General features: G+C 40.0%; 2 protein-coding genes across 3 annotated transcripts in view; one reads left to right on the plus strand and one right to left on the minus strand.

The window, feature by feature from the left end:
* Nucleotides 1-6,191, minus strand: part of usp45 (ubiquitin specific peptidase 45) — a 47,369-nt gene extending 41,178 nt beyond the window's left edge. Inside the window, exons 1-3 of one of the 2 annotated variants that reach the window (XM_072912974.1) lie at nucleotides 6,169-6,191; nucleotides 2,961-3,069; nucleotides 2,098-2,267 (exon numbers count right to left, since the gene is read on the minus strand). In XM_072912974.1, the coding sequence (XP_072769075.1) occupies nucleotides 2,098-2,267; nucleotides 2,961-3,063 (273 nt within the window). In that variant the 5' untranslated portion in view covers nucleotides 3,064-3,069; nucleotides 6,169-6,191. Of the gene's footprint in view, nucleotides 1-2,097; nucleotides 2,268-2,960; nucleotides 3,070-5,733; nucleotides 5,980-6,168 lie in introns of those variants that run through there. The other variant, XM_061949490.2, reaches the window with a different exon arrangement.
* A 3,293-nt stretch (nucleotides 6,192-9,484) lies between these two features.
* tstd3 (thiosulfate sulfurtransferase like domain containing 3) lies at nucleotides 9,485-14,658 on the plus strand. The gene is made up of 4 exons (XM_061949501.2): nucleotides 9,485-9,727; nucleotides 9,861-10,028; nucleotides 13,277-13,436; nucleotides 13,990-14,658. Exons 1-4 carry the CDS (start codon nucleotides 9,595-9,597, stop codon nucleotides 14,045-14,047), a joined length of 519 nt encoding a protein of 172 aa, XP_061805485.1. The 5' UTR covers nucleotides 9,485-9,594; the 3' UTR covers nucleotides 14,048-14,658.
* Nucleotides 14,659-15,100: the final 442 nt, after the last annotated feature.

The following is a 15,100-nucleotide window of genomic DNA, read 5'->3' on the forward strand; positions in this document are numbered from 1 at the left end:
AAGGGCACCAAGCGTGCTCAGGTGGTGACAAGAATCTCTCCAACAACCAGCCCCAATTTGCTTTTTTTATGTTCAATGGAATACAAATCTATGACCTTGAGGAGCGCAGGTCAAGTGTTTACAGACTGAGCTATTGAAGTTGAATTTCAAAAATTTGTTTTTATGTGGGGTGTTGTTTTTGCATCACTGATACACACTGCCACAGTTCAATATCAACTTATACAATACTGTGGAAAACATTACTTTTGGTTCTGGGATTTTATTGTTTCTGTACAGTATACTGTATTGTGTTTAGGGCTGTCAAAATGGGTTACTCTATCACCGTTACTGATCAGATTAAAAAATGTAATGTAATTAACCCATGTGCAGTGCAGATTTACAAAAAAATCCTGAAAAGACTCAGGCAATGCATTTAAAATAAAAATAGACAACAAGATGGAACAGTCGATTGACATAAAGTATTATCCATATGCTGCAGAAGGATTTATCAGGTTAACAATGTGAATAAATGTATGATTATAGAAAACGTGACATAACATGAACATGATGTTAAAAATAAACATGTTAAGTGAATATATATTCCAGCGCTCAGCAACCTGCGGCTCTCGAGCTGCATGGGGCTCTTTAGTGCTGCCCTAGTGGCTCCCTGAAGCATTTTTAAAAAAGTATTGAAAATGGAAAAAGATGGGTGAAAAATCTTTTTTTTGGTTGTCTCATTTTGTACACAGGCTCATGCTGTGCGTGAATGCACAAAGGTGCGCTTTGTTGATGTGATTTACTTTTTGGAGTGCTAATCAGGCATATTTGGTCAGTGCATGACTGCAAGCTAATCAATGCTAACATGCTATTTAGGCTAGTTGTATGTACACATTGCATCATTATGCCTCATTTGTAGGCATATTTGAGACAATTTAAATTCTTTACTTTTATCCTCAATGTATACAATTTAATTTTGCATGACCTCATGACACATTATCTGTATGTAATATTGGCTGCATTTCAGATAGTTGTTTGTGTGCCATGTTGTTCCAGACCACAGCAAACATTACCTAGCTTGTCAAAGATTGTAATAAATCTATTAAAAGAAGACAGCCTGCCGTTTCTTTTAACTTGGACACACACATCTATACCTTTGGCCATTAAAAGACAGTAATTTCCAGGAGTTATCTCACCTCCTGAGTAACCTCTGATTTACTAATGGTTTCTAATGTTGTAAAAATGTGTAGAAAAAATATTACATTTTAACATTTCTGTCAACGAAAATTTGCGACATGTGCCTGCGACACATAGTCATTTTGATAGTAGGCTATTATAGCTAATATAGACACTTACATCATGTTTTGCCTTCATTATAAGACTTACATACGGCTTTTCATTTTTAGCGGCTCCAGACAGATTCGTTTTTTTTATTGTTGGTCCAATATGGCTCTTTCAATGTTTTGGGTTGCCGACCCCTTCTTTCATTAGACTCTTTACTCTTGCTAAATGAAACATACTTAATATGGGTTTGACAACTTCGCTACTGCAACAATTTCATGACTTGCTACCCTGTGTTATTGTAATGTACTCATTTTATATAATTTTAACAAAACATGATCTCCATTTTTTTCATTTCTTATTTTTCTTTTACTTTTTTAAATTGTATTATTATACTTACTAATGAATTGATTTTAAGACGTCAGACTTTTTTTTTTATTATTGCATTTATTTATTTAATTGAATCTATTTTCTTTTACTTGTTTTTGAAGGGGCGTGTTGGGTGGGATGTTGAAATAAAGTAAATAAATAATATAAATAATAATACATGACAAAGCTCCACTATAAAAAATTGGGAAAAAAATCTTAGCATTATAACTTTTGTTTATCTATGCACTGTGTTGTACTCCATTGTTGATGCTCAATAAAACATATTAGGAAAAAAATAATTACATTACCGGTATATTTAATTGTGATTAATCAAAATGAATTAACAGCAACCCTTTGATTCATCTCATTGCAAATCTTAATGAATGGCTTATAGTATAGGGATAAATACGTCTCTGAATGTGTATCTTGGCTGTGCTGAGGTCCTTTGTGTGCATTTGCAGGAAGTCTTACTTGAAAACCACATTTGAGGCAGATTAAGATGTCTTGAGATGCTGCAGGCTCATTGTTGATCATAGTCCTTTCCTTGAGACACTCAGCACACACTAACCACAAGCTGGACAACATCGCTTTCTTCACCGAGCTCAAGTCCACTGCTTTCGTCACATGCTGGCAAGTCAATCCTGAGTAAGAAAAATGCACGTAAAAGTCCGATGTAGCAATCAATTTTGCAAACCGGTTTGAAAGTAGCAACCACGCCACAGTAGCAGGGGGGGGGGGGGGGGGGGGGGGGTCTGGAGCCTATCTCAACTGCATTCGAGCGGAAGGCGGGTCACACCCTGGACAAGTCGCCACCTCATCACAGGGGCAACACAAATAGACAGACAACATTCACACTCACATTCACAGACTAGGGCCAATTTAGTGTTACCAATCAACCTATCCCCTGGTGCATGTCTTTGCAGGTGGGAGGAAGCCGGAGTGCCCGGAGGGAACCCACGCAGTCACGGGGAGAACATGCAAACTCCACACAGAAAGATCCCGAGCGCAGGATCGAAACCAGGACCTTCATATTGTGAGGCAGACGCACTAACCCCTCTACCACCGTGCTGCCCATGGTCTTGCAAGACATGGTAATTATAGATCTAAAATGCATATGAATGTTGAACTATAACTGTTGTACTTCAGCCAGTCTATTTCAGTTATGAATTAACAGAAACAAATTAAAAATTAGTGTGCACAAGTATCAAATTATTATATTAATAAAAATACATAGTATAATGTTATTATGGGCCTTAATTTAGGATTCATCCCATTCAGTAACCAAACCATACTGAGTACTATAGCAAATTGATAACGCTCAATGAGCGACTTACCACTGACTTCATCTGACGATTCTTCATCTCGAGGTTTTCTTGGTTTATTTGTCCGCTTAGTCATGCTGGCGGCTGTCAAGGACAGGGGGTCCTTAAGACGCATTTGGAGCTTTGGAGGTTAAAACACTGGCGTTAGCATACAACACAACCACAGTGTTTCAAGCTGTTCTTTGTACTTGCACTGTCAATTTTAACTTGCTTTTATTCATAAGTATTTTCTTTCTCATGTGCCAAATCAGCAGGATGCATGGGGAAATGTTAATGCGTAGCTTATTTTATTATTACTAGACAAGTGGCTTGCTTGATTTATTAACCCAATGCTGTCATCCCTAGCTACAACGCACATCAAAAATGGCAGCTTCACAGCATTGCAAATTTAAAAAAAATATAATAAATATACTCTACTTATTTTTGTTTTAAATGTATTACAGTTTGTCTTATTTTTTTATTATGAGGTTGTGGCAATTGATAGACATTTACCAAGCAGGACTTCTGTTTGCCGGTTAAGAGTGAACAATGCTTACCGGTACAACACGGCGGCTAATCCTGACACTCCTGTATCTTTACCGTGACAATCAACTTGACAAACTTTTGGCAGATAACTTTTTGATGCACTTCATATTCAACTCCTGCCTCATAAATAACACATCTCTACATTGGTGAGCCTCTGGCATGGGCGATGTCAAAAGACAAGACGTGACACATACCAGTACTGACGCGCCACTTAATGCTAACAAGACTGCTATTAGGTATCAACAGCTGTCCGGGGAATGTTAAGTGGAGATGAACTGATGATGCACTTCATTTTCAACATAAGCAGCTCCACAGAGTGAGCCTTTGGCGTTAGTGATGTGGACTGACAATGCAAGACACAGAATGCTAACAACACATGAATTGATTAACGGGGACCCTGACTAAACAAGTTGAAAAACTTATGCGGGTGTTACCATTTAGTGGTCAATTGTACGGAATATGTACTGTACTGTGCAATCTACTAATAAAAGTCTCAATCAATCAATCAAAACTGGAAATATGTTAAAAAAAATAATTTTGATGGTCGTAAATAGTTTTTTTATGCTCTTACTATGAAAATATTACATTTAGTAATATCAATCCTACTTTGTGGAAATGTGTTAACCACAGTCACGGCCTGGAACCAATTGGCCGCGATAAGCAAGGGGTGACTGTATGGCGATTTACTCCCCAAACAAGGCAACCAAGCAGGCATATATACTGCAAAATAGACAAAAGTGCACAAGTCTCCAGTCAAGACGTTCCCAAATAAAACTTTTGGCACCAGCCGCTAGACTAGATCTGACCAATCCAAGTCTATGAGCATGAACTGATTAAGCCTGCTTGGATGAGAGGAAAAATGTCTTCTGAGAGAAACCCAACAATCCAGTTGTGATGGATTGAATGCCCTGAGATTACAATGACCTGGATGAATGAGAACATCAATAGACACCAAATAAAAGTGTTAAATGTCTGATTATATGTTCGCCAGTGATGTCTTGTATGATATAAATGGTATGTACATTAATTATGTACACTAGCATTAACATGTGACTAGTATGTGAAATATTTAGCTGCTACAAAAGTATTTACCGGGGCAAAGCTTTGTCAAATATTATCTTGTGATGTGTTGGCTCTTCAATGTCAAATGATTTTTTTGAACATATTATGCCTATACTGGCTCACCTGCACTGGCTTCCTGTGCACTTAAGATGCGACTTTAAGGTTTTACTACTTACGTATAAAATACTAAACGGTCTAGCTCCGTCCTATCTTGCTGATTGTATTGTACCATATGTCCCGGCATGAAATCTGTGTTCAAAGAACTCCGGCTTATTAGTGATTCCCAGAGCCCCAAAAAAGTCTGCGGGCTATAGAGCGTTTTCTATTCGGGCTCCAGTACTCTGGAATCCACTACCGGTAACAGTTAGAGATGCTACCTCAGTAGAAGCATTTAAATCCCATCTTAAAACTCATTTGTATACTCTAGCCTTTAAATAGACACCCCTTTTTAGACCAGTTGATCTGCCGTCTCTTTCTGCTCTGCCCCACTCTCACAGACTAGGTGATCACAGATGACGCGCTAGCTGTTCAAAGTCGGGACCCGGGGTGGATCACTCATCTGTGCATCAGTTGGGGACGTCTCTGCGCTGCTGACTTGTCTCCACTCAAGATGATCGCCTGCTGGCCCCACTATGGACTGGACTCTCACACTATTAACTAGATCCACTCGACGTCCATTGCATCTGTTGCCCAGGTGGGGGGTCCCCTCCGAGGTTTCTTATTGTAGCCCATTGAGTTGAGTTTTTCCTTGCCCTGATGTGGAATCTGAGCCGAGGATGTCGTTGTGGCTTGTGCAGCCCTTTGAGACACTCGTGATTTAGGGCTATATGAATAAACTTTGATTGATGATTGCTTGATTGATGATTGTAGTTACAAATGTTTAAACTGACCTTAAACATGGTCTTGCAAGTACAAGAAGCATGTCAAAAGCAATGATCTCGGATTAGGAGTCAAGAAATTATCCAGTGATTTTGACATTATTTTACAGTAACACATCTTTTCTGAGACTTCAATCACGTCATTACTGTAAGGGGATGATTACAACCATATACTACTGTAGTCACTCACGCCATTAAAGCCTCGATTAACCACATTTAAATCAGAAAAATAAGGCAATCAGATAGGTCTGAAATATATGCAAAGTGACAGCATGCTCATAGTATTCGGGATGCAGCAGAAGCAAGGAAAGAGAACTCACCTCTTTTCTGTAGATGGCTAACACTGATGATGCTAACTCTCTCTCGCTAGCAAACAAGCTAGCCAAAGACTTGTAAAACTAATTGCACGATTAATGAGTTGCTTTAACGCCAGTACGCGTGGCAATAATGTCATTGCGAAATAAAGCCAAAACACCTGAAATGACCTTCATGCGAAATATAGTGAATGTTAACCTGGACTTTACGGATGTTGCCTGGTTTCGTATTAGCGTCAAGTAGCGCAGCAAGTAAACAACACGTGACGCACTCGGAAGCAATATGGCAAACTGGGGTGTTGCGTTCACGTCCACCGGGGAAATTTGGAAACCCGCCGGAATAATCCGAAAAAGCTTCATGTTTACAAGGTTGAATAATGTCGTTAACCATTTGGAAAGCTAACAAAAGGGACCTATTAGCCAGTTAACAGAATCTCTTACCTTTCCTGGCGTCCTGCAAGATCCAGCTCCTACCGTGAATGGATACTTGAACTTTGAAAGCAGACGTGTTAATGGACTGTACTGTGGGCGAAAACATACATTGGATTAGCAGGGTGCTATCTGTGTTGGCCCTGCAATGAGATGGCGACTTGTCCAGGGTGTACCCCGCCTTCCGCCCGATTGTAGCTGAGATAGGCTCCATGCTTGTCCCTTTTTGGGGTCGTGGGGGGTGCTGGAGCCTATCTCAGCTGCATTCGGGCGGAAGGAGGTGTACACCCTGGACAAGTCGCCATCTCATCACAGGGCCAACCCAGATAGACAACATTCACATTCACACACTAGGGCCAATTTAGTGTTGTCAATCAACCTATCCTCAGGTGCATGTCTTTGGAGGTGGGAGGAAGCCGGAGTAACCGGAGGGAACCCACGCAGTCACGGGGCGAACATGCAAACTCCACACAGAAGGATCCCGAGCCATGCCGAACAATACGAAGGTCCTGAGTAGTCCTGGGTTCAATCCCGGGCTCGGGATCTTTCTGTGTGGAGTTTGCATGTTCTCCCTGCGTGGGTTCCCTCCGGGTACCCCGGCTTCCTCCCACCGCTAAAAACATGCACCTGGGGATAGGTTGATTGGCAACACTAAATTTGGTCCTTGTGTGTGAATGTGAATATTGTCTGTCTATCTGTGTTGGCCCTGTGATGAAGTGGCGACTTGTCCAGGGTGTACCCCGTCTTCCGCCCGAATGCAGCTGAGATAGGCTCCAGCACCCCCACGACCCCAAAAGGGACAAGCGGTAGAACATGGATGGATGGATGGATGTGTTGAGTCAACATTAAAATGTTTCTTTTGGATGTGTGAATGACTTTATTTTTAAGATTATATTTACCCAAATTTAGGACCCTTTAAAAAATTTTTATAAATTCAATATCCATCCATCCATTTTCTTCCGCTTATCCGAGATCGGGTCGCGGGGTCAGCAGCCTAAGCAGAGAAGCCCAGACTTCCCTCTCCCCAGCCACTTCGTCCGGCTCCTCCCGGGGGATCCCGAGGCGTTCCCAGGCCTGCATAGTCATAGTCTTCCCAACCTGTCCCGTGGCCTCCTACCGGTCGGACGTGCCCTAAACACCTTCCTCGGGAGGCGTTCGGGTGGCATAATTCAATATCAGGAAATAAATAAATCAGTATCTGGTCAAAAGTGAAATTATGTCCAACTGGGGGGTGTGGGTGACAGGGGGAAAAGCTTTGAAACGCTTGGAAATGTCCTTTTCACACCACCTGTTGGTTTGCATGTGCTTGGTGAAATATACAGACAGTAGTAAAAAAATAAAAAAAAGAGAAATGCTAACGATTCAAAATGAATGAGCAATGATTGGATATGCGTATTTTATGCACACACAAAAACAAATTGGAATTAAAATTCAAATGCAGCTGAGATAGGCTCCAGCTACCCCCCACACCCCCCAAAAGGGACAAGCGGTAGAAAATGGATGGATGGATGGACTAATGTTTGTCTTTGCTGTGTTCCTGTATTGGTTATGGCTCATATACTTTCGACAAAGGGAAGCATATAAAGTTAAAGTCAAAGTACCAATGATTGTCACACACACACGAGGTGTGGCAAAATTATTTTCTGCATTTGACCCATCACCCTTGATCACCCACTGGGAGGTGAGGGGAGCAGTGAGCAGCAGCGGTGGCCGCAACCGGGTATCATTTTTGGTGATTTAACCCCCAATTCCAACCTTTGAAGCTTGGTGCCAAGCAGGGAGGTAATGGGTCCCATTTTTATAGTCTTTGGTATGACTCGGCCGGGGTTTGAATTGACAACCTACCGATCTCAGGACGGACACTCTAACCACTAGGCCACTGAGTAGGTATCACAATGGGTCACAATATTATGATTTATCATTAACATGTGTTGAGTTAAATCCCGGCCTCGGGATCTTTCTGTGTGGAATTTGCATGTCCGCCCCGTGACTGCGTGGGTTCCCTCCGGGTACTCCGGCTTCCTCCCACCTCCAAAGACATGCACCTGGGGATAGGTTGATTGGCAACACTAAATTGGCTCTAGTGTGTGGATGTGAGTGTGAATGTTGTCTGTCTATCTGTGTTGGCCCTGCGATGAGGTGGCGACTTGTCCAGGGTGTACCCCGCCTTCTGCCCGATTGTAGCTGAGATAGGCTCCAGCGCTCCCCGCGACCCCGAAGGGAATAAGCGGTAGAAAATGGATGGATGGATGGATGAACGCATCAAAATCTCACTGGAATATAAAGACAATATAACATACATCCATAAACGTGGATGCACATGCAAACGTGTAATATATTTATCTGCACAGTAATCAATTTTTTTGTATCTGCACCTTACTATTACTTTTACCATGAATTGATTAACGTGGACCCCGACTTAAACAAGTTGAAAAACTTATCCGAGTGTTACCATTTCGTAAATGACCACCATAACCACAACACCAGGGGGAGCTCCACTAACCACGTTAAACCCAGATTCCGATCTAACAAAGGTCTTAACTCATTCTCATTTTATGCCACATCAATGTGGAATATGCGCTCCCAACAGGTATAAAAGAAAGGGCATCTCTATCCTCCTTCAAAACCGCAATAAAAGTTAACCTCCAGGCAGCTACAACCCTAAACTAACACCCTCCTCGGATTGTTAATAATCCAATGTAAACAATCAAATGCAGATACTTTTTCTTATGCCTTCTGATCGATCTCTCTCTCTCTCTCTCTCTCTCTCTCTCTCTCTCTCTCTCTCTCAATGCCCACTACTTGCTGTCCATATCCTACAAAGTCAGACCTACACTGTTTCAATATCCATTTCTCTGTTCTCAATTGTTGATGATTGATGATAACAACCAAACCTAACCCCCCTACCCCCTCCACACCCCGGATTGTAAATAATGTAAATAATTCAATGTGATGATTTTGTGTGATGACTGTATTATGATGATAGTATATATGATAGTATATATCTGTATCATGAATCAATTTAGGTGGACCCCGACTTAAACAAGTTGAAAAACGTATTCGGGTGTTACCATTTAGTGGTCAATTGTACGGAATATGTACTTCACTGTGCAATCTACTAATAAAAGTTTCAATCAATCAATCAAAACAACGAGCTAATGCAACGAAATGTCGTTCTTATCTGTACTGTAAAGTTCAAATTTGAATGACAATAAAAAGGAAGTCTAGTAATAAAAAAAAAAAAAGTCTAGTCTCGTCATGGCTGTTGTATTCGTGAGCAGCTGTGTTGTATAGAGCATGCATTTTGTCCTTTGAACGACCCGTACTTCGCGCATGCGCTATAGATTATTAGAAGGGGGTGACGCTCACTTGTGCTCCATTACCTATCACCAAAAAGTCGTGTTACAATCAAGTTAGTTGGGTGTTTATTAATCAAATATGGTTCTCCGCAGGTGTCTGGGCGCTTTTAGAGCTCACTACCGACTGCTATGGAACAGCAATGTCCTTCTAAGTGCCTCTGACGCGAGCAGACGAACATTGTCCAGTGTTTACACGCGGCCATGTTGCACCAGTGAGTTCTCTTGTTTACTTTGAGTTATTATTAGCAATGCGCCTACTTTTAGCCACTTTGTATGTGACACAAACTGTGGATCGTGTACATTTGCAATATGTGTTAAGTTCTTTGGTCGTTCTTTCAACCGCAGAGTTGTGGCTCGGCACCCGCAGCGTGGCCTCCGTGACAGCGAGCACAGATGTGACTTATGACCAGCTGAGGCGGCTCCTGGCCGGTGGCAAGGCTGTTGTTATAGACGTCAGAGAACCGTGGGAGCTCCGAGAGTTCGGCATCATCCCTGGATCCATTAACGTCCCCCGTGGGTGTTGCCCCCCCCCCCCCCCCAAAAAAAACTTTAAATGTTTGTTACTGTCCACAACTGCGCACACAAAATACTCACAAAAAGTTAGAGGTGTTCGGCATTCGGGTTAAATTTCAGGATGCACTTAAACTTAAGAAAAACTGCTTGTTTTAAAAATGTCTTAAATAGTGAACAACTGCTACTACAAGGTGGATAACATTGCAGGTCATGAGGATACGATCTATTCTAGAGATGTGGGAAAAAAAATCGATTCGAATTCTCACATTGTACGATTCAGTATCATTCTCATTTGTCAAAACTCGATTTTATTTAATTTTTTTAATTTTATTTTTATTTTTTGTTAATCAATTCAACAAAACAACACAGTGGCCTAGTGGTTAGAGTGTCCGCCCTGAGATCGGTAGTTTGTGAGTTCAAACCCCGGCCGAGTCATACCAAAGACTATAAAAATGGGACCCGTTACCTCCCTGCTTGGCACTCAGCATCAAGGGTTGGAATTGGGGGTTAAATCACCAAAAATGATTCCCGGGCGCAGCCACCGCTGCTGCTCACTGCTCCCCTCACCTCCCAGGGGGTGATCAAGGGTGATAGGTCAAATGCAGAGAATAATTTCGCCACACCTAGTGTGTGTGTGACAATCATTGGTACTTTAACTTTAACTTTAACACAGCAATACCATAACAATGCAATCCAATTCCAAAACCAAACCCGACCCAGCAACACTCAGAACAGCAATAAACAGAGCAAATTGAGAGGAGACACAAACACGACACAGAACAATCCAAAAGTAGTGAAACAAAAATGAATATTATCAACAACAGTATCAATATTGGTAACAATTTCAACATAGCAGTGATTAAAAATCCCTCATTGACATTATCATTAGACATTTATAAAAAAATAAAAATGAACAATAGTGTCACAGTGGCTTACACTTGCATCGCATCTCATAAGCTTGACAACACACTGTGTCCAATATTTTCACAAAGATAAAATAAGTCATATTTTTGGTTCATTTAATAGTTAAATTAAGTTTACATTATTGCAATCAGTTAAAACATTTTCCTTTACAATTATAAAAGCTTTTTACAAAAATCTACTACTCTGCTTGCATGTCAGCAGACTGGGGTAGATCCTGCTGACATCCTATGTATTGAATGAATAGAGAATTGTTTTGAATCGGAAAAATATCGTTTTTTGAATCGAGAATCGCGTTGAATCGAAAAAATCGTTCTATAATCGAATCGTGACCCCAAGAATCGATATTGAATCGAATCGTGGGACACCCAAATATTCGCAGCCCTAATCTATTCCGTCTAAAACCCCCAAAATAAAAAGCCTTGAAACTAATTAAAGTCAAATACAATCTCAGATCTTGTTAAAAAATTTTTTAGCTAAGCTTAATTTTACAGCTAACAAAAACACAAAAGATCAAAATGTGAAATAAAGTGCCCTAGTTGAACAATTTCCCTTGTGGATCAATAACGTTTGTCTAAGTCTAAGGCTATGTCGACACTAAGCCGGATAACCCCTTAAACAAATAATTATGTAGCCTAAGCCTGTGTCAGCCACACTAAACCAGAGTTTAAGGTCCCCCTTGGGACAAATTTTTACACGGGTAAGTGCGCCGTGTATTTCTTGAATCTCCGGCTCTTAGCTTTGTATGTACTCATGATGCAAGTTCGGATGTTTGATCAAATTTGGATGGATTCATGAAAGGGTTGAAATCCCTATTTGCACATGTGCAACAGTTTTTTGTTGTTGTTTTTTTCAAGTCGCACGGTCTATTTTTAGGCGCATTTGCGAGTAAATTTGTCGCACCGTACAGCGCTGTTTATTTGCCACCATGTGGACAAGGATTAGTAATTACCGGTAGAAACGTTTCCGCACTGTGGATAGACAAACATTAGCTGTTTGTTGCAGCCTGTTAGAACTTGTCACTCTCTGTTTTGTGGGACACTGCCAGAATGTGTCATCATGTATTATCACGATATGATGATAGAATCAAAATCTCTATCGTAGGCCAGATTTATATTGTTTCTATCGTGTATTGTTTACATCACTCAAACCCTATTTGAATTCCTACCTAAACTAACACCTAAACCGCATAAACCACACCTTCCTTCCTTTTTACGTTTTAACGTTTCAATCTTTTAACTCTATGCTAAATAAACATAAGGGCTCACTGCAATACAATGTTGATCCTGGTCTTCACGCCAAAGCGCTATCACAACCTTTCCATCTCAGTAAGACACTACGCTGCTTAGTTAACACTGTCACTTTCATAGGAGCTCAAACTTTAACATGGAAGGATACAATCTTTATCCTTAATGATGGTGGCGACGACAGTCGAGTGGTTGAAACTAAAAGTGTGAGCAATATAATTTTCTTTGGCGCACTGTCACCTAAACTTAGGAGACATAAAGAAGTGCAAAAAGTGAACTAATAATGTTATACTTAGTGTAGTTATGCGCATAACACATACTGTGTCGTACTCTTCTAGCTGGTGCGCGGTACTGTATTATATATACTAAAGCAGGGGTGTCAAACTCATTTTAGCTCAGGGGCCGCATGGAGGAAAATCTGTGCACACGCGGTTCGGACTATTAAAATCGTCAGATTGTTTTCTTTGTCTTTGGCCAAAAATAGAACAAACACATTCTGAAAATATTACAATAAAAATATAGAAAAAACTACCGGGAGCGGTAAAGTAGAAAAAGAAGAAAGGGCATGAATGTTTATAACTGAATAAATTTACATATGCATAAAAATTGGTTTTCTTTTGTATTATTTTTTTTTAGTGAATTAAGTAACATTTATGACAACCTTTTTTCCAAAACACAATATAGAATGTGAGATATAACAGGATAATGCATACATTCATCATTTGTTTTCAAAACGGTTACAAAAAAGTGGGACCCCCAAAAATTTACTGTGGGACCTCATTTTTATGACTTGATGGGGTCCCTGGGACCCCATTTTGAAAGTTCCTAGCGCCAACACTGATGGAGTATTGGTGCATGCAAAACAATAGCAGCAGGCGGCTGTGGCCTGCGGGCTGGTTCTAATAATCAAATATAATCACGGGGGCCATAGATAATTAATTCCCGCGGGCCTTGACTTTGACACCCCCGTACTAAAGCAAGTCTGGTATATATAGACCAAAATTAAGTTATTACTTTATTTATCACAAAACGTCACCTGTTTTTCCTGTTTAGCTTGTTTGTAAGTACTTGTTTTTGCAGTGGGCCAAGTGAACGCAGCCCTGCAGCTTGTTCCCGAAGAGTTCAGGGAGCAGTATGGCGGTGAGATGCCTGGACAAGCAGACAACGTAGTGTTCACTTGCCTGAAAGGCATCCGGAGCAAGACTGCACTAGACACAGCCACCTCGCTGGGATACAAAGAGTAAGACTTTTTACAACTACCTTTTTTTGCTTTTTTTAAATAATCCCAAAACAGAGAATTAACCAATTTAATTGAATGTTGTATTGTCTCATTTAAAAAGAAGACATTTGAATTTACATTTCCACATGTATTGCAAAAAATCTCAGTTCTGTTTTGACTTGTCACTTTTAAAAACAGATATGACTGCACTTTTGTGAGGGTGCTCATGCCCCTACTTTTAGCCCTGTTATGCACACAAATGTGCACTGTAGAGGACGCTAGTTCTCAAGAGTTTTGTGGCCCTTTGGTCACAGGCCCCCGTTCTTATACATAGGAAGGGGATTCATATGGCCCCATTTGTCGCGGTTTACCTGACACATGAAATGTGACAAATTGGGGCGGTGCACTATCCACTTTAGCCGCCAAACGGCATTAGTGTTTTATGGCAATTCCAACTTTGACCGCAGTGTCTAAAAGTTCAAAACAAATATAAAAAAAGAAGAAGAAATGTACTATAATTTTTAAACCAAACTATTTCTGCCAGTTCACTATTTCACTCTATCCCCTATTTCAGTGTCCAGCATTACCCAGGTGGATGGCAAGACTGGGCTAAAAATGAACATCATAAGTGAAGGTTCATTTAAGATTCAAGCTTTTCTTTCTTTCTTGGAAATGATAGGTATCTCCGTTATCTGCAATGAATGGTTTGATTTGTCTTTGAACTTATCACTCAGTAAATTTGAAATGTTTGAATCACAAGACATATGACATTTAAGGGCTCAACACACACACACTAATTACTAATACTACTGCAATAATACATGACGTCATTGTTCCTTTTTGTTTTGCCTATTTGAGTTGAAAAACATAACACTACCTGTAAAAGAACACACGACTGTTTTTTACGACAGTAGACATTTGTTTTGGTCCATTTGTTTTGTCAAAGTTTCACATTTTGATTTAAAAAAATATTGCCCTGTTATGCAAAACACAAAAGTCCACTTTAGTGAACGCTGGTTCTCAATAGGTTATAGAAAATATGTATTTGTGATCATCAGAAGATGCCAATGTTTTCTATTATGCCTGGACTTTAATTCAAGGTTTATAAATAATGGTGTATGATTCAGTGTTAAAATAATGTCTAATATTAAAGAATGTGAATAAATGTTGCATGTTGTATGTAAAATGTCAGTCTTTCCCAATGTATTCCATCCTATTGTGAATAAATTACAGTTTTAAATTACTAATGTTGTTTTTCTAATTCAGTCCCTCTGTCCTGTCTACAGTTTTTAAGTATGTTTTGTTAGACAAACTTAAATTTGTTTAAATGAAACACTGCATCTGAGATAATAAAACTCATGGATTGGATTTCTATATCTCTGATGGTACAGTATTTACATTAGGCTATGCTACTAATCTTCAATGGAATATCAAGATTGGATAGCTGTGATAAATGTAATGTTCAGTGTACTGTAACACGTTACATCTCAACTGGAAAGTCAATATGTCTTTAAAGATAAGTCAATTTTCATCAAATGTGTCAATGGACACTGACCTTTTGACTTAACCTTGTATCGGTAAATACTACCACTGTTAACAGGCTTTAAAAAAAAAAAAAAGGTTGTTTTTTTTTTTTACCACAAACGAGTGCATTGTGCGCTTGCATTCAGAAGATGCTGCTGCAA

The sequence above is a fragment of the Nerophis lumbriciformis genome, linkage group LG04, assembly GCF_033978685.3.
Source record: "Nerophis lumbriciformis linkage group LG04, RoL_Nlum_v2.1, whole genome shotgun sequence".
In the NCBI taxonomy this organism is placed as follows: Eukaryota; Metazoa; Chordata; class Actinopteri; order Syngnathiformes; family Syngnathidae; genus Nerophis; species Nerophis lumbriciformis.

Coding starts and splice junctions, on each gene's coding strand:
- tstd3 (XM_061949501.2), top strand. CDS start 9,595: ATGGTTCTCCGCAGGTGTCTGGGCGCTTTTAGAGCTCACTACCGACTG. Junction 9,728..9,860: donor CACGCGGCCATGTTGCACCA/GTGAGTTCTCTT, acceptor TTTCAACCGCAG/AGTTGTGGCTCGGCACCCGC. Junction 13,437..13,989: donor ACCTCGCTGGGATACAAAGA/GTAAGACTTTTT, acceptor CCCCTATTTCAG/TGTCCAGCATTACCCAGGTG.